Source organism: Mytilus edulis, chromosome 9, assembly GCF_963676685.1.
Source record: "Mytilus edulis chromosome 9, xbMytEdul2.2, whole genome shotgun sequence".
NCBI lineage: Eukaryota > Metazoa > Mollusca > Bivalvia > Mytilida > Mytilidae > Mytilus > Mytilus edulis.
This window is the reverse complement of record NC_092352.1, coordinates 76,939,289-76,966,143: the sequence shown is the minus strand read 5'-3', so window position 1 is coordinate 76,966,143 and position 26,855 is coordinate 76,939,289. Positions and strand designations below refer to the sequence as shown.

Sequence of the window (26,855 nt, the reverse complement as noted above, 5' to 3'; positions counted from 1 at the left end):
GAAAGTCAAAGGTCATTTACTTTCGTTTTCAACATTTGGAATAAAATGACAATCGATGTAGATGTTTTGATTGTTGGAGGTGGAATTTCGGGTTTGACAGCTGCATATACTATATCTAAAAGAGACCCAAGTTTGACATATGTTGTTTTAGAAGCTAAAGGTGTTTCCCGTTAATATTACATAGATGTTATGAAAGTGGACGATTCTATTTAACTATAAATCTATGTACAGTAAAGTTTACTTGTAAACATTACAAAAATCCACTTTCATTTTTAAATGTCAATTAGCTGATATTGCTCTTCTGACATATTGTATCTAATTTTTTTTTTTCATTTCATCTAAGTACATCAATAAATGAATTATTCAAATTTTTGCATGTCAGAACTAGAATCACATCCATTTTCATTAAAAAAAATCAGAAATTATTGTGTGTTTTTTAATATGCTAAAAAGAATGATTACTAATGTGATTCAAGTATAGAATAATGAGGACTTGCATTCTTTTGAATATACTATATTTGTACGCAGCTCCCAAAAATCACAATAATTAAACTTGCAGAGAGAGTTTTTTGGTAAGTTTTCTTTTCTTTTTCTAGATAGAGTTGGTGGCAGAACTTTTTCTGTTCCCCTTAAGACTGGTACTGGTACAGATATATTTGACCTTGGAGGACAATGGGTTGGCACGTAAGTTGGAAAATTAAAATTAAATAAAAAAATTAGAAGTAAATAAAAATTTGGTGTGAAAATACATTTGCTTTTACATATATAATAGAGAAGTCCCACTCATCCAGACCCTCCTATGTAGCCCTAAATGCTCAATGACTTTGTTTTTCTGGTCAGTAGCAAGAGTTGTAATTGACCACTTTCGAGTTCATCCGTCACCGTAAAAAAACTCGTCAATTATACATGCCTTTATGACGTCATTTACCAGATAGAGTGGATCGCCTGTATCCCTGCACTATTTACGTTCAACAAGAGCAAAAAATGAAGAGTCTTAGTGATCATCATTGTGCAGGATAAACTAGAAATAATATTTGTTCTGTAGTTACTTAATCACAATCTCCTTATGCATTGTTATGACAGCAGTGCTGAAAGACAATTTTGAGACTTCAACTTGCCGAAAAATTCATGCAATATAGCTTTGTAGTTTTCCAACCACTCGCTCAACATTAGAACAGAATTGACGACGCCCCTAAATGCATGGATGGTGTTCACTAAAACCAAAGTTTTTGACGGAAATGCATCGAACTCGAAAGTTGTCTATTGATATGTCAGAATTCTACTTCCTGTTTGCCAATTCGTGATCATAAACATTAAATTTTTCAGTGTTTAATATGTTCAAAAAACTTATACAAATTTCTAAGGGAGCAACAGTTTAACTTCACTTTATGATTTTTTTTCACTCAAAGCATGAACAATTTTATTTAGTTTTTCAAAGCTATCACTCAAATAATTTTGTTCAAAATTTAACACTACAAGTATAAGCATGATAAGTAATGTGGAAAATCTGGATTCAGAATATGTTTATGGCCTCTCATTCACACACCTTATTGTCTGCTTGAACAGACTTTTTACATCAATTAGGGAATCAGAATATCTTTTTATGAAAAATCATACCCCCCCCCCCCCCTGAAGTTAAATAGTTGTTCCCTTAATAACTTTCTCATATAATAAAGTGGGGCCTGAAAAAAATATTTTGTGTCAACTTTGCATAATACTTTAGAATCTTAAATTTGAAGATGTTTTTATTTCCTGAAAATTATTTATATGCTTCCTTTTCTTAAATGGTATAATTATTCTCACAATTTTGTCCATTGTTCAACATGAAGCACAGAGAAATTTCTGAGTTCACTGTATATAATTTTTCTATTTTCAGTTCTCAAATAGATGTAATGGACCTACTGAAAGAGTTGGGTATAGATACTTACAGTCAGTATATAAAGGGGAGAAAGTTTATGCAGGTTGATGGACATAAAATATCCAGTTATACATCATCCATACCCTCGCTGTCTTTCTTCTCACTCATTGACTTAGATATGTCCATTAAGAAGGTAAGTGGTTAAGCCCTAACTTTTTAATAATACTTACTTGTACTGAATTTTGTAAATTCAAGAACAATGCATTTTCAAGGGTATGTCTTGTTTTAATCATTGGCAATGAAGTATATAAGTCGGTAGTAAGTTTTTATTTTTTTTACACTATTCAATTTAGGATTCATCTATATAAGATGTAGAAAAATTAGTACCTCACAAATTAGAACGAATTCACTATAAATCTTTTTATATAGTTTAATTTGAAATATACAGATAAAAAATAAACACATGTTTCTTTAATAAATTTCATCAAATGCAGTTTAGATAAAAAGTTTTTAACTGTCATGACTGTATGCATATATATATATATAATATATAAAACTTCTGGCATAAAAAAAGGAAATAATTGTGCTTTCCATTGGCCAGGTTAATAAACAGAGGAAATTGATATTCACTGATAGTTGCATAAATAACTCCATTTGGTGATTATATGAAAATAAGGAGATGTGGTATGATAACCAAAGAGACAGCTATCATACTAAGTTCAAATGAAATGGATGTAACCAATTAAAGGCAACTAGGCAGATTTCAGCAATGAGGAAACCCATCAGTTAAAATCAGATATAAAAGGCTTCCGGGTGTGGGAATTTCTCAGGCCTCCGGTTGCGGGAATTTCTCGCTACATTGAAGACCTGTTGGTGACCTTCTGCTGTTGTTTTTTTCTATGGTCGGGTTGTTGTCTCTTTGGCACATTCCACATTTCCATTCTCAATTTTATTTAACATGAAAAATATGAAGCACTGTATGATAATATATGAGTTAATTAATGAAATGACTTGTAACAGGTCTCTTATGTAAGTTATGTTTTTAAGTAACTGAAACAGGTACTAAAATTTTAAAAAACATTTTTTGAACTTCTACCATTTTAAAATATTTTGAAATTCCTGTTTTCTTCTGTAACTAATTTCACAATATGTAAGTTTATATTTCAGATGGACAAAATGGCCAAACTTGTAAATATTCAGGACCCTTATAAAAGTCCACAGGCTAAGAAATGGGATGCTATGACAGTAGAAACTTTTGTCAGTCAGAATGTGTGGACCCAAGGTTTGTAGAATGTATTACAAATATAATAGTCCATTTGCCAAGTACTACTTTGACTATGTTACCATGGTTACACAACTTGTTTTCATTTGGTTTATGTTGCCTAGTTCTTTAAAATAGTTTAACTGGACAAATCTTTGTTCTGCCAATACAAAGTGATAAACAGACATTTAAACCAATTGTTAGTAAAGAATAAATATTGAAAACCTTTAAGGTTAAACTTTGGTTCCTATTAATGGAAAAAAACATACAAGTGGATCTTTAATTTCTGGTCAGTAATTTGGAAAAACAATAAATTTAGAAAATATTGCATGCATTTCTTTTAGCTGCAATGTTTGACTGTACAACATGTACAAAGAAATTGATAATTAATGCGATATGAATATTGTTGAATTCTTGGCCATATCATCCTCAGCCTAAAACCTTTTGCTATATCAAAACTTTATAATTTTAGCTGCAAAAGACTGCCTTGTGTCTGCAACTAGGTGCATGATGGGTGTTGAATTGTCACAGATTTCAGTGTTGTATTTTTTATCATATGTAAATGCAGCTGGTTCTTTACAAAAACTGATTGAAGCTACTGAAAATTGTGGTCAGGAATTCAAAATTAAGGTAAAGAAGAAAAATAAATATTTTGTACATACAATTGGTTCAATAAGTAGAAAATTGTTCACATAACATTTCACATTTCCTGTATTCAATAGACCACTTTCGAGTTCATCCGTCACCGGAAAAAACTCGTCAATTATACGTGCTTTTATCACCGTCATTTGTGCGTTTTGGGGCGTCGTCACTTCCCTCCCAATGTTGAGCGAGTGGTTGGAAAACTATAATTCTATATTATACGAATTATTCGGCAAATTGAATTCTCAAAATTGACAATCAACACTGCTGTCATTAGGGAATTGTCAGTAAGTACCTACAGAGCAACCATTATTTCTAGTTTATCCTGCACAAAGACGATCACTAAGACGCTTGATGAACGTAAATAGTGCAGGGATACAGGCGACCCCCTCTATCTGGTAAATGACGTCATAAAGGCGTGCATAATTGACGAGTTTTTGCCGGTGACGGATGAACTCGAAAGTGGTCTATTGCTTCAACATTTACCTTAAGAATTAAAAGCATCTTCTTGTAATTTTACTGGGTTGTTAAATCTAAGAAATGCTTCATACATGTTTATGACATGTGCATGATCAACACTTTCACAACTGTATGAAATATTTGGTTTGTTTTCAATTGCATTTTTCTGTCCATGAATGTTGCATTTTTCTACCTCAGGAATAGATAACGTTAGCTGTATTTTGCAAAACTTTTAGGAATTTTTGGTCCTCAATACTCTTCAACTTTGTACTTTATTTGGCCTTTTTAATATTTTTTTATTAGAGCGTCACTGATGAGTCTTTTGTAGATGAAACACACGTCTGGCATAAATATAATTGCAATCCTGGTATCTATTTTCATGTATCTATGATTAGTTTATCTATTGCGAAATAAAAAAAATAATTTGGAACTCCTTTAAATTGTTGTCAGTAAATCAAAAGGATGATTTCATAAGAAACATTCAATGTCATGTATTGTAATTATTTATCTTTTAAAGTGCACAACTGTCCAGAATACAATTTAAGTCGAGGAAATAAAGAAATTACACCTGAACCCTTTATTAAGAGAAAAACTGTCTTGTTAGGTCTGTTCCCATTGTAAAAGAGGGACGAAAGATACCAAAGGGACAGTCAAACTCATAAATCTAAAACAAACTGACAACGCCATGGCTAAAAATGAAAAAGACAAACAGAAAAACAATAGTACACATGACACAACATAGAAAACTAAAGAATAAACAACACGAACCCCACCAAAAACTAGGGGTGATCTCAGGTGCTCCGGAAGGGTAAGCAGATCCTGCTCCACATGTGGCACCCGTCGTGTTGCTTATGTGATTACAAATCCGGTAAATAGTATGTAAGTAATACATATGCGTCTTGATCCTCAGTGTGAAGGTGAATTCTCTTAAAAGGTCAGATTTCCTTTGGTTAGGAGGCTGATATGTATAAACAAGTTTTACTGTAGTATGAAAATATGTTGTCGATACTTTAAACCCATGAATATTATTATATAAAAAGACAAGTTGTTCAAATTAAACCTTTATACATTTGAACATGCAACAGAAAGATTGACTTCTATATGGTGAAAATCAGATGATTCATATATGAATCTGGTTAGTCCAAATAATAATGATGTCTTGTAGGAAGACGTCACAGATTAAAACAACAACTTTCAAAACTTCATGATTATTTTGACTAGTACATGTATCTGGTAAAAATTTATTCTACATTTTTTTTTAGGGAGGAGCACAACAGATATCTAAACAACTAGTCAGTAAACTTGCCAAAGATACAGTTAAACTTAGTCATCCAGTACTAAGTATTGAACAAGTGAGTGTCAACTGGTCAGTAAACTTGACAAATTTTCTTTTTGGCATAAGACATTTTCTATTTTAACATTAAAATCTTGTGGGAACCTTTGACTTTGTGATGTGCAGTAATGGCAGACAAATAGGAATATTAAAGGTCTATTGTTAAATGTGACATTTCATGTTATATTGTATGTAGGGTATTCTGCATGGCATGCATAAAGAAGCTAACAATGACGCATAAAATCCTAAAACATGACTGCTATCCTGGAATATGTGAAAGACTTGTTGTGGACAATACGTAGGTACTTGGAGTACTGTAAATTCAGAAATTATTGCGTTGTTTTTATCATTGCGAAAAACTTAACAGGGTTATAATTGCAATAATTTACACTCGCAATTTAATTTTTTTTTATGAATTAAACAGAATTTTTCTCAATATCATAAAAATTATCATTAAAATCACATATTAGTGCACGCAATAATTTCTTAATTTACAGTATTCCTTTTGTTATAATTTGCATAAAGAATAATCAGGCAAGCAATGATGTAAAACTAAAATTTCAATCATTGCTGAACGCTTAGTACTTAAGTTTCAATCATTATTGAAATCTTACTAAAATTTCAATCATTGTTGAACTTTTTATTTATGTTAATAGCTCATATTCATATTTTTTTTGTAGACCAAAGATTATGTTATTGTTAAAACTCTTAATGGAACTGAGTTTAAATGTAAATCTGTGATAATGGCCACACCACCAAATATGACAAGTAAGTATATTCATAATAAATATATGGGGGGTTGGAGGGGTCCTGACCCCGAAATCCCAGGCTTAAAAACATGAAATCCCAAGGTCCCAATTTAAACCCTGACATCCTAAAATTAAAAAAAAAAAATCCTGGATCCAAAAAGAATCGATCCCAAAATCCTGGGCTTAAAAATACCTAATCCCGGTGTCCTGATAAAGGTCGAACTCTGAAATTAATAAGATAGTAACTTTAAGATTAATTTTTAATTTAAATTAATCATAAACTGAGTAATTATGGGAAAATCAATTGTTTTAATGTTTTCATTATTTTTTTAGATCAACGAGTAAATTATTTCCATTGGTCAGAGTCCACTCTAGAAACGCCTTTAAGATGATCGTGTGTGAATACAGAAAATGTAATTAAACAATTGTCATATGATTATGGTGCAACAAGTGTTTACCCCCAAAATATAAGACAATATTTAGTAACAATGTTTTAAGTTCTGAAGCAACTAATTGCAGTTCTCAGGTATGTTTCTCATGCAAATATCAATGTATATTTTCGTTTCCTGCTTCACGAAACTTGAAAACATTAGAAACAACCATTTTACTCCTCCACATTGAAGAGAGTTCCTTGGTCAAGAATAATGTAGTCGGAATGGGCATAATTTTTTAAACTGGTACACATGTAGATGACGCAGCATTGTTATCATAAATGATGGCTTAATCTACCAAGGGTGGAGAGGACGGGCTTTTGTAACCCTTGGCTAGAGAAAATGGTCAGAAGTTGTGAAAAAAAGACATTTGAAACATTATAATAAAACCTAATATGAAAATAAGAAGATGTAATATGATTGTCAATGAGACAACTCTCCACAAGAGACCTATTGACACAGAAATCAACAACTATAGGTCACTATACAGTCTTTAAAATTGAGTATAATTCTAATGCATGTATATTTTTATTGCAGATAAAATAAATTTCAAGCCTAATCTTCCAGCACCCAAAAAGGAAATAATGAACAGAATGCCAGTGGGGTTATTAAATAAAGTCATTATTACTTATGAAAAAGTAAGTTTATTATCCAATAGAACAGAGTGTATTTATTCATGACACAAAATGCTTTCATATGCTTGACGAAATCCGAAGAAAAACAACGGTGTTTTTATTGATTATAAATATATCTCAAGTCACAACAAGGCCTTTTACACAGAACAAAAAAGCTCACTTCTTACTATACAAGTTCAAGTCCACCCAAATACCAGTTCAAGCAGAATTTTAATTTAACAAATAACAGACAGATACAGAAATCTAACAAGTACAGTCATTCTCAGACATTTATTAAGTTATCAAAAGTCCTCAGTCTGCACAATTAGCCACTAGTCCGATGCTTCAGACAACTAAAATTTTATTCCTACTAGTTATATTTTGCAATACTTTGTTTAGACACATAAGGAAAATGTAATAATATTGGTAGTTGCAAAAGATTTTGGTGCAGACTGAAAGTCATTAAACTTTTTTCAGAAAGTCAAGATTGTTTTTCTTTTAAGTTTTAAGTACATTTTGTCATATACTTTGGATTTATTTAGTGAGTACCAATTTTTGTTGATTAAGAAAATTGGACATGTACGTTCATGGTTAATTATTTTTTAGCCGGTTTTACCAAAGTTGGAATACAAGGATATAGAAAATTTGTCTAACATTAATTCTTGATTCATCTTTACTTATAAAATCCACAAAAATGGTAGCCAACAAATAATACAATATTAAACAATCAATTTATCGAAGTCGACAATATTTAGAAATAAAAGCCAAAACTGCCTTGGTCATTATAAATCTTGGTCAATATAAATCTAGGTAGAAAGAAAAATCTCCAAAGTACTGAACTCTGGGTAATATTTAAAAAGGAAAGTTTCTAATCAAATGGCAAAATCAAAAGCTCAAACTCATCAAATGAATGGATAACAACTATCATATTCATGACTTGGTACAGGCATTTTCTTATGTAGAATAGTCCTTATCTTAATACTTCTGTTTTGTAGTCCTTCTGGAGAGAAGCAGGATGCTCTGGTGAGATTGTAACTATTGGTGGACCATCTACTGCTGAGGGCTGCGATGAAGGACCATTGTGTATTGTATATGATGCTACGTCATCAAATAACAATGCTGCTTTAGTGGCATTTATTGGTGGCAAACAAGCCGTTCAGTGGCAACTCCAACCAGTAAGTGTAAAGTTAATTTCCAGTTTGATTAGGTTTTAGTGGATACAAATGGTTTTTATACGACCGCAAAATTTGAAAAATTTTCCGTCGTATATTGCTATCACGTTGGCGTCGGCGTCGGCGTCGGCGTCGTCGTCGTCGTCGTCGTCGTTGTCCGAATACTTTTAGTTTTCGCACTCTAACTTTAGTAAAAGTGAATAGAAATCTATGAAATTTTGACACAAGGTTTATGACCACAAAAGGAAGGTTGGGATTGATTTTGGGAGTTTTAGTCCCAACATTTTAGGAATTAGGGGCCAAAAAGGGCCCAAATAAGCATTTTCTTGGTTTTCGCACTATAACTTTAGTTTAAGTAAATAGAAATCTATGAAATTTTGACATAAGGTTTATGACCACAAAAGAAAGGTTGGGATTGATTTTGGGAGTTTTGGTTCCAACAGTTTAGGAATTAGGGGCCAAAAAAGGGCCCAAATAAGCATTATTCTTGGTTTTCGCACAATAACTTTAGTTTAAGTAATAGAAATCAATGAAATTTAAACACAATGTTTATGACCACAAAAGGAAGGTTGGTATTGATTTTGGGAGTTTAGGTCCCAACAGTTTAGGAATTAGGGGCCAAAAAGGGACCCAAATAAGCATTTTTTTTGGTTTTCGCACCATAACTTTAGTATAAGTAAATAGAAATCTATGAAATTTAAACACAAGGTTTATGACCAAAAAAGGAAGGTTGGTATTGATTTTGGGAGTTTTGGTCCCAACAGTTTAGGAATAAAGGGCCCAAAGGGTACAGATTTAAACTTTGTTTGATTTTATCAAAAATTAAATAATTGGGGTTCTTTGATATGCCGAATCTAACTGTGTATGTAGATTCTTAATTTTTGGTCCCGTTTTCAAATTGGTCTACATTAAGGTCCAAAGGGTCCAAAATTAAACTTAGTTTGATTTTAACAAAAATTGAATCCTTGGGGTTCTTTGATATGCTGAATCTAAAAGTGTACTTAGATTTTTTATTATTGGCCCAGTTTTCAAGTTGGTCCAAATCGGGGTCCAAAATTAAACTTTGTTTGATTTCATCAAAAATTGAATAATTGGGGTTCTTTGATATGCCAAATCTAACTGTGTATGTAGATTCTTAATTTTTGGTCCCGTTTTCAAATTGGTTTACATTAACGTCCAAAGGGTCCAAAATTAAACTAAGTTTGATTTTAACAAAAATTAAATTCTTGGGCTTATTTGATATGCTTTATCTAAATATGTACTTTGATTTTTGATTATGGGCCCAGTTTTCAAGTTGGTCCAAATCAGGATTCCATATCAAGTATTGTGCAATAGCAAGAAATTTTCAATTGCACAGTATTGCACAATAGCAAGAAATATCTAATTGCACAATATTGTGCAATAGCAATTAATTTTCAATTGGAGTTATCTTTCTTTGTATAGAATAGTAGTTGATAATATATGTTGGAAATTTACCAGACATGACTATGATGTCATTTTCTATTTTTATTTGCCAATAACTTTATGTAAATAACTTCATTGGAAATTTGCCAATATAAAATGTTGCTGATGAAGCTTTTTTACCTTATCTTATCTAAAATGTTTTTAGATAATGTATGTTGGACATTTGCCAGACATGACTATATTGTCATTTTCTATTTTTATTTGCCAATAACTTTATGTAAATAACTTCATTGGAAATTTGCCAATATAAAATGTTGCTGATGAAGTTTTTTTTATTGTTTTATACAATAAACAATGTATATTCACTTTTACTACCAACCAATCTTTACCATTCAGTGATAACAAGCACTTTATTTTACATTTTAATATCTTATGATGTATTTAAAAGAGTAGTTATTGTTGCAAACTCCATTAGAAATTTGAATTGATATCAGTTTTGGAAAAAGGGAAACGGGGATGTGAAAAAAAGGGGGGTGTTTAAATTTTTCTCATTTCAGATTTCATAAATAAAAAGAAAATTTCTTCAAACATTTTTTTGAGAGGATTAATATTCAACAGCATAGTGAATTGCTCAAAGGCAAAAAAAAAACTTTTAAGTTCATTAGACCACATTCATTCTGTGTCAGAAACCTATGCTGTGTCAACTATTTAATTTTAGATTTAAAAAGTTTGAAGAAATCTTAATTGATTTGTAAAATCTTGACATTTGTTTTGTGTAAAAAAAAAACATATAATGTCAAAAATTTGATCACAATCCAAATTCAGAGCTGTATCATGCTTGAATGTTTTGTCCATACTTGCCCCAACTGTTCAGGGTTCGACCTCTGCGGTCGTATAAAGCTGCGCCCTGCGGAGCACCTGGTTTTTAATAAATTTCAAATTATATACTGATGATTCAGTTATTTTGGTGGATGTTTTGATTTCATGGATTTGCTGAAGATTAATACATACAATGATGTAGAAAATGTATACTTTGTTGAACATTTAAAATGAGGGATTTATACTTATACACATTTAATCCACAACACCCATTAAATATGTGAAGTATCAACAGTATTACTTGTATACAAAAACACAAATTAAATACAAAACTTTGACTTGGAAATTCACAGCAGTAGTTTTTCAGCAAAAAACTTACAGATGATCTTCATGTTATTAAACACATCTTCATTGAACTGAAATAAATTAATGGTAAGTACTTTTGTATCTTCAAGTTGATAAAATTAATAGAGATTAATGGAAAAAATTTATTGAGAAATCTGATTGATACTCACTTCTATTTTTTTAACAGGAAGCAGACAGACAGTCAGCTGTTTTAAAAAGCTTGTCTTCATTTTTTGGTGATTCTGTATGGAACTATAAAGATTACAGGGAACAGGACTGGGGACTGGAGCCCTACAGTGAAGGTAGCCCTGTATGTTGTGCAGCACCTGGGGCTATGCCATACTTCGTGACTGGATTACGTCATTCTTTTGACAGGTAACTAAACAAAGGAATTGATTTATTGTTAGTAGATCGACTGAACTGGAACCATATCATTATTACTACCTTGAATAGTTTTGAAATGTAATACCCCACTCTTGGAATTTGTGGTTTACAAAAATGAAATTGTCTATAGAAATGAGATGTGGGTATAAGTGCCAATGAGACAACGATCTATCCAAGTTACAATGTGTAAAAATTAACAATTGTAGGCACAGCCTTAAACACCAAGTCTTGGCTTTCACCAAACAACAAGCTTTAAACATGTTAAAGGGCCCCAAAATGACTAATGTAAAACAATTCAAACAGGAGAACCAAGGGTCTAATCTATATAAAAATAGAGAAATGAGAATCACTTACTGTAAACCAACTTATTTTCGCGAATATTTTATTTCGCGTTTTACCCTTTCTAAATTACTTCACAGCTATTAATTTCGCAATTTTCTGATTAACTTGATGAAGTTTAATAAGGAATGATCCAAGTTTACATATTGGCGACGATTTATATTCATGTTATTTTTCTACTAACGAAAGTCGTGAAAATAAATTGCCCGCGAAAATAAGTTGGTTTACAGTATTCATGAACAACATCAATAAACAACAACTACTGAACAACAGGTTCCTGACTTTTTGTTTTATGTTTTTTTCTATTTATCTGTGGTCTATTCATCCAAATGCAATTTGCTTCTGTGTTAAAGAATGAAATGATATTTTTATTTGAACTTAATAATGTTGAGTTAAATGATTTATGACAAATGTGGGTTATTTTCATATCTGCAAGACAGTTACTCTCTGCCAAAAGCAGTGATACCATATGGAATGATAAATACATGAGGATTTTCAGATTATTAACATAAATATTGTTTTTTTAGCTCACCTGTCCCGAAGGGACAAGTGAGCTTATGCCATCACTTGGCGTCCGTCGTCGTCCGTCGTCTGTCGTCTGTCGTCCGTCGTCTGTCGTCTGTTGTCCGTCGTCTGTCGTCGTCTGTCGTCGTAAACTATTTCAAGAATCTTCTCCTCTGAAACTACTGGGCCAAATACTTTCAAACTTTAACTGAATGTTCCTTAGGGTATCTAATTTATAAATTGTATCCGAAGTTTTGATCTATCAACAAACATGGTCGCCATTGCTAAAAATAGAACATAGGGGTCAAATGCAGTTTTTGGCTTATAACTCAAAAACCAAAGCATTTAGAGCAAATCTGACATGGGGTAATATTGTTTATCAGGTCAAGATCTATCTGCCCTGAAATTTTCAGATGAATCAGACAACCTGTTGTTGGGTTGCTGCCCCTGAATTGGTAATTTTAAGGAAATTTTGCTGTTTTTGGTTATTATCTTGAATATTATTATAGATAGAGATAAACTGTAAACAGCAATAATGTTCAGCAAAGTAAGATTTACAAATAAGTCAACATGACGGAAATGGTCAGTTGACCCCTTTAGGAGTTATTGCCCTTTATAGTCAATTTTTAACCATTTTTCGTAAATCTTAGTAATCTTTTACAAAAATCTTCTCCTCTGAAACTACTGGGCCAAATACTTCCAAACTTTAATTGAATGTTCCTTAGGGTATCTAGTTTGTAAATTGTATCCGAAGTTATGATCTATCAACAAACATGGTCGCCATTGCTAAAAATAGAACATAGGGGTCAAATGCAGTTTTTGGCTTATAACTCAAAAACCAAAGCATTTAGAGCAAATCTGACATGGGGTAATATTGTTTATCAGGTCAAGATCTATCTGCCCTGAAATTTTCAGATGAATCAGACAACCTGTTGTTGGGTTGCTGCCCCTGAATTGGTAATTTTAAGGAAATTTTGCTGTTTTTGGTTATTATCTTGAATATTATTATAGATAGAGATAAACTGTAAACAGGAATAATGTTCAGCAAAGTAAGATTTACAAATAAGTCACATGACGGAAATGGTCAGTTGACCCCTTTAGGAGTTATTGCCCTTTATAGTCAATTTTTAACCATTTTTCGTAAATCTTAGTAATCTTTTACAAAAATCTTCTCCTCTAAAACTACTGGGCCAAATACTTCCAAACTTTAACTGAATGTTCCTTAGGGTATCTAGTTTGTAAATTGTATCCGAAGTCGTGATCTATCAACAAACATGGTCGCCATTGCTAAAAATAGAACATAGGGGTCAAATGCAGTTTTTGGCTTATAACTCAAAAACCAAAGCATTTAGAGCAAATCTGACATGGGATAATATTGTTTATCAGGTCAAGATCTATCTGCCCTGAAATTTTCAGATGAATCAGACAACCTGTTGTTGGGTTACTGCCCCTGAATTGGTAATTTTAAAGAAATTTTGCTGTTTTTGGTTATTATCTTGAATATTATTATAGATAGAGATAAACTGTAAACAGCAATAATGTTCAGCAAAGTAAGATTTACAAATAAGTCAACATGACGGAAATGGTCAGTTGACCCCTTTAGGAGTTATTGCCCTTTATAGTCAATTTTTAACCATTTTTCGTAAATCTTAGTAATCTTTTACAAAAATCTTCTCCTCTGAAACTACTGGGCCAAATACTTTCAAACTTTAACTGAATGTTCCTTAGGGTATCTAATTTATAAATTGTATCCGAAGTTTTGATCTATCAACAAACATGGTCGCCATTGCTAAAAATAGAACATAGGGGTCAAATGCAGTTTTTGGCTTATAACTCAAAAACCAAAGCATTTAGAGCAAATCTGACAGGGGTAATATTGTTTATCAGGTCAAGATCTATCTGCCCTGAAATTTTCAGATGAATCAGACAACCTGTTGTTGGGTTGCTGCCCCTGAATTGGTAATTTTAAGGAAATTTTGCTGTTTTTGGTTATTATCTTGAATATTATTATAGATAGAGATAAACTGTAAACAGCAATAATGTTCAGCAAAGTAAGATTTACAAATAAGTCAACATGACGGAAATGGTCAGTTGACCCCTTTAGGAGTTATTGCCCTTTATAGTCAATTTTTAACCATTTTTCGTAAATCTTAGTAATCTTTTACAAAAATCTTCTCCTCTGAAACTACTGGGCCAAATACTTCCAAACTTTAATTGAATGTTCCTTAGGGTATCTAGTTTGTAAATTGTATCCGAAGTTATGATCTATCAACAAACATGGTCGCCATTGCTAAAAATAGAACATAGGGGTCAAATGCAGTTTTTGGCTTATAACTCAAAAACCAAAGCATTTAGAGCAAATCTGACATGGGTAATATTGTTTATCAGGTCAAGATCTATCTGCCCTGAAATTTTCAGATGAATCAGACAACCTGTTGTTGGGTTGCTGCCCCTGAATTGATAATTTTAAGGAAATTTTGCTGTTTTTGTTTATTATCTTGAATATAATTATAGATAGAAATAAACTGTAAACAGCAATAATGTTCAGCAAAGTAAGATCTTCAATTAAGTCAATTTGACCAAAATTGTCAATTGACCCCTTAAGGAGTTATTGCCCTTTAAAGACTTTTTTCACAATTTGTTCATCATGTTGACTTACTTTAAAAAATCTTCTCCTTTGAAACTGCTGTATCAATTTCAGCCAAACTTAGGCTAAATGAGTTTCAGAGTATCTAGTATAAATTTTATATTTTATTTCCTTGTATGTCAAGAAACATAGCTCCTAAAGTCCTATGGCTAAAATAGAACATAGGAGAAAATGATTATTTTTTTTGGCTTTTGAAGAAAATAGGACGATCCAAAAAAATTTAAATAAATTGAAAAGCCAAAATAATCATTGATGAGAGATTTAGCCAAAAGAATTAAGGTGAGCGATTCAGGCTCTTGAGAGCCTCTTGTTTAATTTTAGAATATATTTTGCTGGTACAGAATCTGCCACTAGGTGGTGTGGATTCATGAATGGAGCGGTGCAAGCTGGGAAAAGGGCGGCATTTGAAGTGATTTATAGATTCCACCCTCAAGCAATAACTCGGGAGGAGGTGAATGAAGCTTTTGTTATCTCTAGAACAGACCTTAAATTAAAACGGAAATCATCTCACTTACAATTTTATGTATTTGGTATTGGTACTGTTATAGGAGCAGGTTTATTATTTACTATCTACTTTCGACGAAAATCGTGATATTTAATCTAAGCTTTATACTATACACAATTGCTCTAGTTTTTTAATGAGGTAAGTATGGTTAAGTGGGCATCTAGCTTTTTTTTTACAGTTTTGTTTGTTTAAGGTGTTGATTTTTTTGGTCTGTTACTATTCTTTAAAATTTTGATTGGTCTAGAACTACTAAATTTGTCCATAAAAAAGGGTCATTCACTGTGAGAAAGACTGAATGGGTCTGAACCTTCCTGAGAAAACTTCCCCATTGCAGCACTCACTTATCCAATACCTTTTTACACATATGTTATACATTGTAAAATAGAATGAAATTATAAATGTTTAGTTGTCAGTGGGAAGTGCCTTATTTTGTAAGAATATTTGTAAAAATCAACTGTCAGATAAGGTTGATGGATAAATACCTTTATTGTGTTATGATATACTGGAAAGAGATAGTCATTGTGGGTTTTTTTTTCAAATATTTATATAAATTGGGGGAAAAAATTACATGATTCTGCATATTTAACTTACATGATATGTTAATGCTTTATATTCTATAATGATAAATGTGATAAGAGGTCATGATTTTAATTTTGAATATTCTTAACCATTGGGTTCATACAAATAGAAATATATTTTCCATAACTTCAATTGAAGGTTTTAATTTTACTGTTATATAGTGTGAACTGTTTTTGATATATTTAAAAGATGTTCTTAATGTTTTATATCTTATTGAGAATATTTTGTTATTGTTTGAAATAAAAGTGCCAAATGAAAAAGATTATTTATTGTCTATTACCATTACTAGATAAGAACTAGCTTTCCAAGTGCACGAGTACCATACTGTACTAACTACGTTCATACATTCATCAACACACTACCATATTTTGAAAAACTAGCTTTCCTACTGGATACATAAGTGTTATAACCACACTGATTGCCCTCATTAATGAATATAAAAAACCTGAGCATATTAGCTTTCCCTTTGAATACACAATATTAGTGGGACCACAATGAATGCACTCATTCATCAATACACTAGCCTCATTGTTTATACTAGCTTGCCTTTTGCACACTATATTGGTATGCCCACACTGATTGCCTTCATTCATCAATATAATAGCCTCGATTGCATCGTTGAGCATCTAAGCTTTCCCTTTAAATACATTATTATTTCTATCACACAGAATGTCTACAATCATCGTAAACTAGCATCGTTTTCCTCTTTGAGTACACTATCTCTCCCTTTAACTACATTATTAGTCAGACAACAATGAATTACCCCGTCCATAAATAGTTCAATACATTAGCCAAATAGGTTATGCTAGCTTGCTCTTTAAACACTATATTGATATTACTACACTGATTGCCCTTATTCATCAGTACACTACCCTTGATTTCATCGATGAGGACACAAGATTTCCCTAATACTACACAATTATTATTATCACACTAAATGTCTACATACATCGGTACACTAGCCTCCTTGGCATCGTTGAGTACACTAGCTTCCCTTTAATTACAAAATTATTATTATCACACTGAATGCCTACATTCATCGGCACACTAGCCTCCTTTGCCTTGTTGAGTACACTAGCTTTCTCTTTAACTACATAATAAATATTATGGCAGTGGCTATTTGACCGGCACCGGCTAAATAGCAAATTTGCTATTTGACCGGCACCGGCAAAATAGCAAATTTGCTATTTAGCCGGCACTGAATAAAACTGTTCATTGATGTGATTAGTAGAGAATAAAAAAAGCTTAATAATAATTTAAAATCATTTTATCACAATATCAAGCATTAAAAATACAGTACAATCAAAAATAAAATATTGAAGATGTTCATAAATAAATAATTAAATACTTTATAATATTAATTAAAAGCATGAAAACACATTTGTATATACAATTACTTAATATATTTTTTTCTAAAATATTTATAAAAAAGTTGATGTCCAAATCTGTGTAAAATCTATGGTTTAAATATCCTGCCATGCGATAAAAATAGTGTTATGTAAAACTACGTACATCATAAAAAAAGACAATATTAAAAGTTGTTTGCTATAAATTTCAAAAGGACACCTGAGTGGTATCTCGTTCTTCTTCTTGCAAAACTAGTTTTCGTCAATTTTCTCTCTTGTGATCTTTTCCTCCATGTACACAGCATAGTCTCAATTGCCCATATACTAATTCTTTATTGATGTTTCTGTTTGGTGCTCGACATTTCATGGTTTTGATGGTACGTGCATCCCTTTTCCACAGCTGAACCTTAATGTTCTTTTTCATAATTTTCTATACCCAATGCAAACTCTTTGTAGGAATTGAATTGTGCATTAAGCTCATTTTTTTAGGTGTTGTATCATCCATTATCACACTATATACTGACCAACTATTTAGGTTGAAGGTTGAAAAGTACTCATCCATATTCAGTTCATTTGGTTTGTAATATTTTTCAAATTACATAAAATTTGCCCTAAGGGAGCTACCATTTGATTTTTATGGGGGGGGGGGGGGCTAGGATGAAATTTGAAAAAAAGGCAGGACAGGATTTTGAGTTAAAAAAAAAGACAGGATGAGTAACTTGGCAAAAAAAAAGGCAGGATGACAATTGTTGTAAAAAAGTCAGGATAAGCTAAGAAAAAAAAAAAGGCAGGACCGAATAGACTGAAAAATAAAAAGGCAGGACAGAGATTACAACTAAAAAAAAAGGCAGGACACAATTTTTCATCCTAGCCCCCCCATAAAAATCAAATGGTAGCTCCCTAAGTCATATTCAGGTACATGATAGGTTTTTTTTTGTAAAAGGAGAGTTGTATTTTGATTTTTAGAATATATTTAATTTGATAGTTAAAAGTTTAAGTGTTTATATAAGTAACAGTAACAAAGTTTTTAAAAATAAAATTTTGATATTTAATTATTATTCTTACATTTTAATGCCAGTGAGATATAATTTAATCAGAGCTGGCTAAATAGTAAATTTGCTATTTTGCCGGTCCAATAGCCACTGCCTTACAATATTACCTTAAAGTTTCTGGTGCCCCCTCCAAACAATCTCTCAATTAATTATTTATTTATGAACATCTTCAATATTTTATTTTTGATTGTATTGTATTTTTAATGCTTAATATTGTGATAAAATGATTTTAAATTATTATTAAGTTTTTTTATTCTCTACTAATCACATCAATAAACAGTTTTATTCAGTGCCGGCTAAATAGCAAACTTGCTATACACCTTATCGCTATTTGTCCGCCATTGCTGGAAATCACACAGGTTCCCGTAAAATTTTGACGTCATAAAACAAAATGTCTGACGCCACAATGGAAAAGTGATTGTTGTTGACGTCAAAAGTTCAAGCGGACGGGTCAGCCGGGAATAGCGATAAGGTGTATTTTGCCGGTGCCGGTCAAATAGCAAATTTGCTATTTAGCCGGTGCCGGTCAAATAGCCACTGCCAAATATTATCATACAGAATGCCTAAATTCATGGGTTAACTAGCATCGTAGGCATGGGTGAGTACACTAGCTTTCCCTTTAACTACATAAATATTATTATCATCACACTAAATTACCGCCACATTTATCAGTACACTAGCTTCCTTGGTATCGCTGAGTACACGACCATTCCATATTTGAATATGCAATTATTATGAGCACACTGATTGCCTACATGGATCGGTAAACTAGCATCGTGAGCCTTGCTGAATCGTTACTTTTCCCTTTTAATACATGTACGTACAAAATTAGTTTGACCACATTGAATGCCTACTTTCTTCAGTACACTAGCCTCGTCTGTATTGCCGAGTACATTATCGTTCCCTTTGAACACGCTTATTGTGACCACACTGAATGTACAATCTAGTTTCCCTTTAAATACACAATTATTATTACCGAACTGAATAGATATAGGAAGATGTGGTATGAGTGCCAATGAGAAAATTCTCAATCCAAGTCGCAAATATAAAGGTAAACCATTATAGGTCGATGAATGCCTACATTCAACATTATACTACCCTCCTTGACATCGTTGATTACACTAGCTTTCCCTTTGAATACACTGAATGTTGATGTCCATCAATACACTTTCCTTATTCAATGGGTACACTTAGCTTGTCTTAACTTTTTGTTTGTCCACACTGAATTCCCTCGCCCATCAATATACAAGCCTCATTAGATACACTAGCTTTTCTTCCGCATGCAATTTTGGTATGACCACAATGAATGCCCTCGTAAATGAATACACTAGCCTCATTGGATACACTATCTTTTTATCTGAATGCAATTTTGGTATGACCACAATGAATGCCCTCGTAAATCAATACACTAGCCTCATTGGATACAATAGCTTTTTATCTGTATGCAATTTTGGTATGAACACAATGAATGCCCTCGTTAATCAATACACTAGTCTCATTTGATACAATAACTTTTTATCTGAATGCAATTTTGGTATGACCACTCCGAATGCCCTCGTCTATCAATACACTAGCCTCATTTGATACACTAGCTTTTCTTCAGCATGCAATTTTGGTATGACCACACTGAATGCCCTCGTAAATCATTACACTAGCCTCATTGGATATAATAGCTTTTTATCTGAATGCAATTTTTGTATGTCCACAATGAATCCCCCTGTAAATCAATACACTAGCCTGATTGGATACAATAGCTTTTCTTTTTCTTTAAACAATGATTATGTCGTAATTACGAGATAGTTTTCTCGCAATTACGCGATGATTATCTCGTGATTACAAGATAACAATATTACGCATCGGTGACAATATAATGGAGTTTGATGCGACTGTCATACAATTGAGAGGTTTAGCTAGCTATAAAACCAGGTTCAATCCACCATTTTCTACATAAGAAAATGCCTGTACCAAGTCAGGAATATGACAGTTGTTATCCATTTGTTTGATGCGTTTGAACTTTTGATTTTGCCATTTGATTGGGGACTTTCCTTTTTGAATTTTCCTTGGAGTTCAGTATTTTTGTGATTTTACTTTTTTTCTCGTAATTACGCAATAATTATCGCGTAATTACGAGATAATTCTCGCGTAATAACAATAATTCTCGCGTAATAATAATACGCGATAGTTTTCTCGTAATTACGAGATAAATAAAACAAATTGTGACCCTAATAGGCTTTCGTAATAAAGGCATCAAAATGCATTATTATAAAACAATTAAAACTTGAATACTAACAGTCGAGTTTCGGCTAATTTTAAGTGTCATACCAGAGTTGCATGTTCCCTCCATAGAAGCACAACTCCTTGAAACATATTTGTTATCTTTTTTGAAACTTAGTTTCTTGATACGTATTTATTTTATACAGTTGCAATTTTACAAAAAAAACAAGGACAAAATGAAAGGTCTTGTAATATTTTCAGATGAATTTCGAACAGATTCCCTCAAGCTAGAAAAAAGAGAAAGAATATATGTTATTGGCCAATTGTGTTGAGTGGACGATACAAACAGGCCTTCGACACTACTACATTATCTAAATAAAATGTAAACATATATATATATGTACAGGAGCACTTTGCTATGGAGAAAAAAAAACTTTGTCTCGGATATCAATGTGATTATAAATATTAAATAAAGAATTAAACACAGCAACCTCCAACTGTTGATTTTAATTATAATTATTTATGAATTAAAATTTTACATCTAGTATTGAATATAATTATCATCTTCGCGCTAGCCATGGGTTACGATCCACTTCCCTCCTCTCCATGGTGGGAAGTGGATCGTAACCCTTGGCTAGCGAAGATGAAAATATATAGACACGCTTGTATATAATACAAAAGTTCAAATATCAAAGTTGCACACCCATGCTAAAACGTTATTTATTGGTATAATGTGTATCGGCAAGTAATATCTTAACTCCATGTTTCTGTAATTATAAGATATTTTAATGAATTCTTCCTAATGTGACCTCGAAGTGTTAGATTATGACCGCGGACGTTTTTAAAGTCAAGAACGCCGAAGATTCAATTTTTAAGATAAACGCAGTCAAGAAGGAAGTAAAGTTACAATAAAAGTAGTTTTTCAATTGAATTGATAGCTTAAAGAATTATTCACCAAGACATGTACCATCTACTTTTAAAACATATGACAAAGTTGGTGTGAATCGATTTAACGGTTACGGCCATTGGAGTTTGAGATACTCTCAAGTAAAGAGGGTGTTGCATAAAAAAGTTACTTCGTTGTACTGAAGTCATTGTCGCTTACAAAACTATAGTTCTGTGTATACTTCTTTTGGTAGCGTACTTTTGTAGTTTTACCTACATTCTTAGTACTTCATTAATGAGTGTTTATCTTGTGTTAAAGATTATGAGATTTGTTTTGCTTTTCCTACACCAATAAATTGCACACTGATTTAAAATAAAAAGGACACGACCTATTCTTGACGGGTGCATTATTTTAGCGTACATGATTATAAAAAAATGATTAAAATCAGTCTTTCAAAGATTGAAAGGAATTCACTCTTTGAATTTATGAGGCACGCCAACACCATCCATAAATGTATTTTGACGCGTGAGTCCATCGGAAAAATGTTTGCCCAATTTATTCAATGGCGGTAAAGTCATTTCGCTCAAGTTGGTCGACGCGGAAGATTTTGACGTAGATTTACGACCGTCGTGTCCATCAAGCCGATTATCAATCTTCTCGGCTACAGAATTTAGCTTTGCCGTGGCTGTCTCCAGTTTGTCGGTGGCTTCGGCAAGCTTTTTTTCTTGTATTACATTCTTCTGTGATAATTCTTGAACGATATTCAGTAACTGTTGTTGACCTTTCGCCATTTCCTTCATCAATTTGTTTTCAAAATTTTCTTGGGATTTCTTTAAATCGAGGAAGGTACTGTCAGAATGTTTAACGGATGAATCAACCTCGTCCTGGCCATAACTTGACCTACTCCTGGCTGTTTTAATAAATTCATCACGTGCATTAAGTTGAATCTTCAGTTCGTCTACTTTTGCTTTTAGTTCATTGTTGCTTCTTGTCAGTTCTCTGTATTCCTTTTCCAACTGTTTGTATCTTTTTCGCTCTGTCCTTCTTACCTTCTCCATTTCATGTTCTAGTTGTTTTATCCTAGCCTCGTTTTGACGTTTTATTTCTAACAGACTTTTATATTCATCATGTGACTTTCTCTCTATCATATTTTCTTTCTGTTGCCACAAAGATGTGTGTTCCCGGTGGAAAGGCGCATACGTTGCAATCTTTGGTGTAAGTAAGGATATCTAAAATATGAAGAAAAAAAGATTAAGAAATCGTAAATACATATATCCTATTTGGTTATAGCATTGGAACTTTGTTTATTTTATTCTATTCATTGTATCGCCTATTTACGTCGCATGCTATTCAGTTTATTGCCTTTTAACTTGTAAATTTTGGGAGAAATCCGATTGCGCCAAAAATGCATCCTTTTGCGCCACAACTTGTTTTCTTTATTGTACCAATGTTTTACAATTACATAGTATCATTTGCGCCAAAATAGATATACAGTTGCGCCAATTAAAAGAAAAATGACTTCCCTCCTCCTTTATTCGGGTTTTGGACCGTCAATTAACACAGTTCTCCTTCTGCATATGTCTCATACTTTTAAACGGCAAATTTATGAAGTAGCTTGTAGCTCCACTGTATTGTCATTCAAAACACATGTACAAACATTAAGGATAGAATTCATTAAACAGTTCATTGTAAGTCTTGGGGAATACATATGCTCTATTATTGGTACATCTTGTGGTAGGTGGAGTTTCAGCCCGTACGGACAGGGGAACAAAGCACTGTATCAAAATATGTGGCTAAATTATGATCATCAAAAGCTTCTATTTTTTTTCTCTTTTGGCACATATGCAATGGACTGTCTTATACATTTTAAGTCATTTCTCTACAAATGTTCCTCTTTATGGTGAAATACCTCCGACCATATGATCGTTGATTGTCTCTCTCATCACGATATTCCAAGGGAACGATCATTACGATATTCCGTAGAAACGATCCTTACGATATTCCATAGGAACGATCCTTACGATATTCCATAGAAACGATCATTATGATATTCCGTAGGAACGATCATTACGATATTCCGCGGGAACAACATAATTATCATCTCGAAATTCCATGGGTACGATCATTTGCGATATTCTGTTGGAACTATGATTACTGTATCTTTTTTTAGGTACGATAAATCTTTAAGATATCCAGCGAGAACAAGATACGTTTTATGAATGAGTTAATGAGTTTTCTATGTTACGCAATAGAATTTCAAATAAATGAAACTTACCGTGTGGGGTTTTGGTTCTTTTATTTGAGCTAAAACAAAAACATATTTGTCATAAGTAATGGTTTCAATCTTATGCCTCGTTCACACGTTCATTTAATTCGAATTATATTCGTATCGACTGCGAATCGAATTCGCTAATCGCCCTCAAACACTCATCTTTTTTAATTAAAGTCGTTAGGAAAGTAAAGCGGATTTGGCGCGCATTGCAATTCGAATTCGGATTAACGTTAGAACGTAAAACGTTTCGAATGCGAATTAAACTAATTCGAATTAGTTAATGCGAATCGAATTCGAAGTACGTGTGAACTCAGCATTATATGAAGATTTATGTAAAAAGAAATCCTGACTATGCCTAATTTCTCTAGAATAGTAAAAAAAAAATAGTTTCATTAAAATAGTTGTTCAGAATATATTATATACTCGATTAAAGCAAAAATTGACTTCATGGAAAGGTCAATATAATTAAAATTCAGATTCCACACGTCGAGTAAGGATAGCAAAATCAGAGATCTATCGGAAGAATAAAGGTAAAACAATAAGATTGCAGAAGAGTTTACTATATAATATTAACTAACTGCAGGAAGGGTTTTAGACGTTATGCAACTGAACGAACATTTATTTTTGCTCCTAGAGGCCTAACTAGTTCGCCGTACTTAAAAAAGTTTCATATGTCTTATATTGTTTTAGAAACTGCCTACTAATATCACTTCGATCATTGTCGAATTCATATGTTGGTAATCAACCATTTATTTTCTTATGTTTTATATTGTATTTATTATGATTAAATGTATAGTATATTTGACAATGTATGAATCCAAATAACAAAAAGTAATGCTTTTCTATATAATAGTTGCATTTTATGCGACTTTCATTCAAGTGAGAGGTTTAGCTAGCTATAAAACCAGGTTTAATCTACCATTTTCTAAATAAGAAAATATCTGTATCAAGTCAGGAATATGACAGTTGTTATCAATTCGTTTGATATGTTTGAACGTTTGGTTTTGCCATTTGAGAAGGGACTTTCAGTTTTGAATTTTTCTGGAAGTCGGGTTTTTTTGTTGTGATTTGACTTTTTAAATGAATACTTACCGAGTTCTCTTTGTGTGTTTAAGATTCTATCTACGATCAGTGTCTGTCCGGTTCTTTTTAAAGCATCAATGAAGATATGTTGTGCCCTCCTCTTTAGAACAATGTCTATCATATGATGAACCCGTTCCCCGGGCATCTTAGCTACAACATCTTCCCTCTCGTGCATCTGTATAACATCCCCCTCCAGTAAAATATCTAACAGTCTATCTACAGACGCTATGTTTTCTTTTATGAAAACGATGTTCTTAGTTATACAGTCTTTACTGTATTTCGCTGTCATATTTTCCTGAAAATGTGATAATAAAATCAATTATAAAAAAAAATTATATGATTGTTCTCAATTTGTCTGAAATATTCGCCACTGGATACAATGTAAACAACAAAAAATCAATCTCTTTAGTATCTGATATATTTCCAGCAAAAAATAACAATTTCCCCCTTTTATCAACAACACACATACGATAGTTGGTTGGATTGCTGGTTAATGTCCAGTGACAAAAATTACATACATATAAGGACGAGAACATGTAAATGTGGTATGATAAAGCGGCTTTGTATAGGACCGACACCCAGCTGCCGACACCCTCAATATTATTACTATAACTGGCATCAATCGAATCATGTTTCCAGTAATGGTCTTGCACAGTTTTAAAAGTTAGTAACATTCTTTTTATACTATTAATCTGAGGAATATTGACATTGCTGGTCTTGTACAGTTTTATTTCAATGTTGTTGGTGACCTTCTGCTGTTGTCTGTTCTATGGTCGGGTTGTTGTCTCTTTGACACATTCTCCATTTCCATTCTCAATTTTATTCATTTTTAAAACTTTCGGTCTCGAAACCACCACCTCCCGTACTGGATGCTAGCATTCGATACCAAAGAGGAAGTTTATAAGACGATATACCGATGACAACAAAAAATACCATTTGACTTTACTGTTCTCAAACGTACATAAAAAAACGGATACTTTTAAAATATTAATGACTGATTGATAAAATAAATTTTTGTACTTACTTTATTGCATTTTTCTTTTTCTTCACTAAAATATTTTATGTTTGTCACAAAACTTATATACGTAAGCAGAAAATAATAAAATATATTAAAAGCTACGAACAAAACTTGCTGGCCTGTGAAATTAAGAATGCATACATCAGTAAATTTGAATACATAAAACAAAAGATTTCTTGCCATTTAAACAAAGAAGACTGTTACTTTAATCACATGATCAATTTGTTAAATAGAAATATAATATCCTTTTTAAATTATAGTTATATAGTTTAAAACTGTTTAACTGTCGTTTAGGCATGATATCACTCACTAAAATAAAATCGAATATTGGTCCGTATTACAGTATTACTTATTTTACGCCTATTGTCACCATTTTATTACAAATCTTGTTGTACAGTCATTAAAACTATTATGCTAGTAGTAGGTTCGTGAAACGGAAAAAAATAATTATTTGAAAAGTATAAATTATAATATTGGACTTCATTAAATTTTCCCGAATCAACATTACAAAACAAAACCGTACATTACTTTTTTTTCGATTGTACAAAAGTACAAAATCAGCAAAGGTAAAGATATATAGTAAGAGATAATAGTAATAGCTAAATGTTTGTATTTTTCTTTTTTAGCCATGGCGTTGTCAGTTGTTTTTTTTTTCAATCTACGAGTTTGGCTGTCCCTTTGGAATCTTTTGCCCCTCTTTGCAGTGGCGTTAGAGTAGACTGAAAAATGAGGTGGGCTGACTAACTTCTGAGAGGGACAAGCCATTCAATACAATTCAATTCAAAGCTTTATTTATAGACGGCATGTCATATAACAAAACAAGTAAACATATATTAAGCTCTTTGAGCTTTTATAATCGACAAATACACACATTTACACAATACTCATACACAATACTAATATTAAAACATAAAAACACATAAGCCAAAAAAAAAAAAAC

The 26,855-nt window shown here is 32.3% G+C and overlaps 2 protein-coding genes across 3 annotated transcripts; one reads left to right on the top strand and one right to left on the bottom strand.

The window, feature by feature from the left end:
- LOC139489077 (probable flavin-containing monoamine oxidase A) lies at positions 1–21,086 on the top strand. 2 transcript variants are annotated; one of them, XM_071275192.1, is made up of 12 exons: positions 1–160; positions 596–683; positions 1,876–2,050; positions 3,025–3,139; positions 3,591–3,748; positions 5,482–5,571; positions 6,233–6,320; positions 7,270–7,370; positions 8,342–8,521; positions 11,274–11,461; positions 15,282–15,411; positions 20,918–21,086. In XM_071275192.1, the coding sequence occupies exons 1-12, from the start codon at positions 46–48 to the stop codon at positions 20,945–20,947; spliced, it is 1,458 nt and encodes a 485-aa protein (XP_071131293.1). In that variant the 5' UTR covers positions 1–45; the 3' UTR covers positions 20,948–21,086. The 2 variants fall into 2 exon arrangements, with proteins under 2 accessions (XP_071131293.1, XP_071131291.1); XM_071275190.1 differs by lacking the exon at positions 20,918–21,086 and having other exon boundaries at positions 15,282–16,304.
- Positions 21,087–21,148: 62 nt separating this feature from the next.
- On the bottom strand, positions 21,149–26,070 carry LOC139489079 (tropomyosin beta chain-like). The gene is made up of 4 exons (XM_071275194.1): positions 25,922–26,070; positions 24,907–25,192; positions 23,818–23,846; positions 21,149–22,771 (listed from the first exon to the last, which is right to left on the bottom strand). Exons 2-4 carry the CDS (start codon positions 25,184–25,186, stop codon positions 22,013–22,015), a joined length of 1,068 nt encoding a protein of 355 aa, XP_071131295.1. The 5' UTR covers positions 25,187–25,192; positions 25,922–26,070; the 3' UTR covers positions 21,149–22,012.
- Positions 26,071–26,855: the final 785 nt, after the last annotated feature.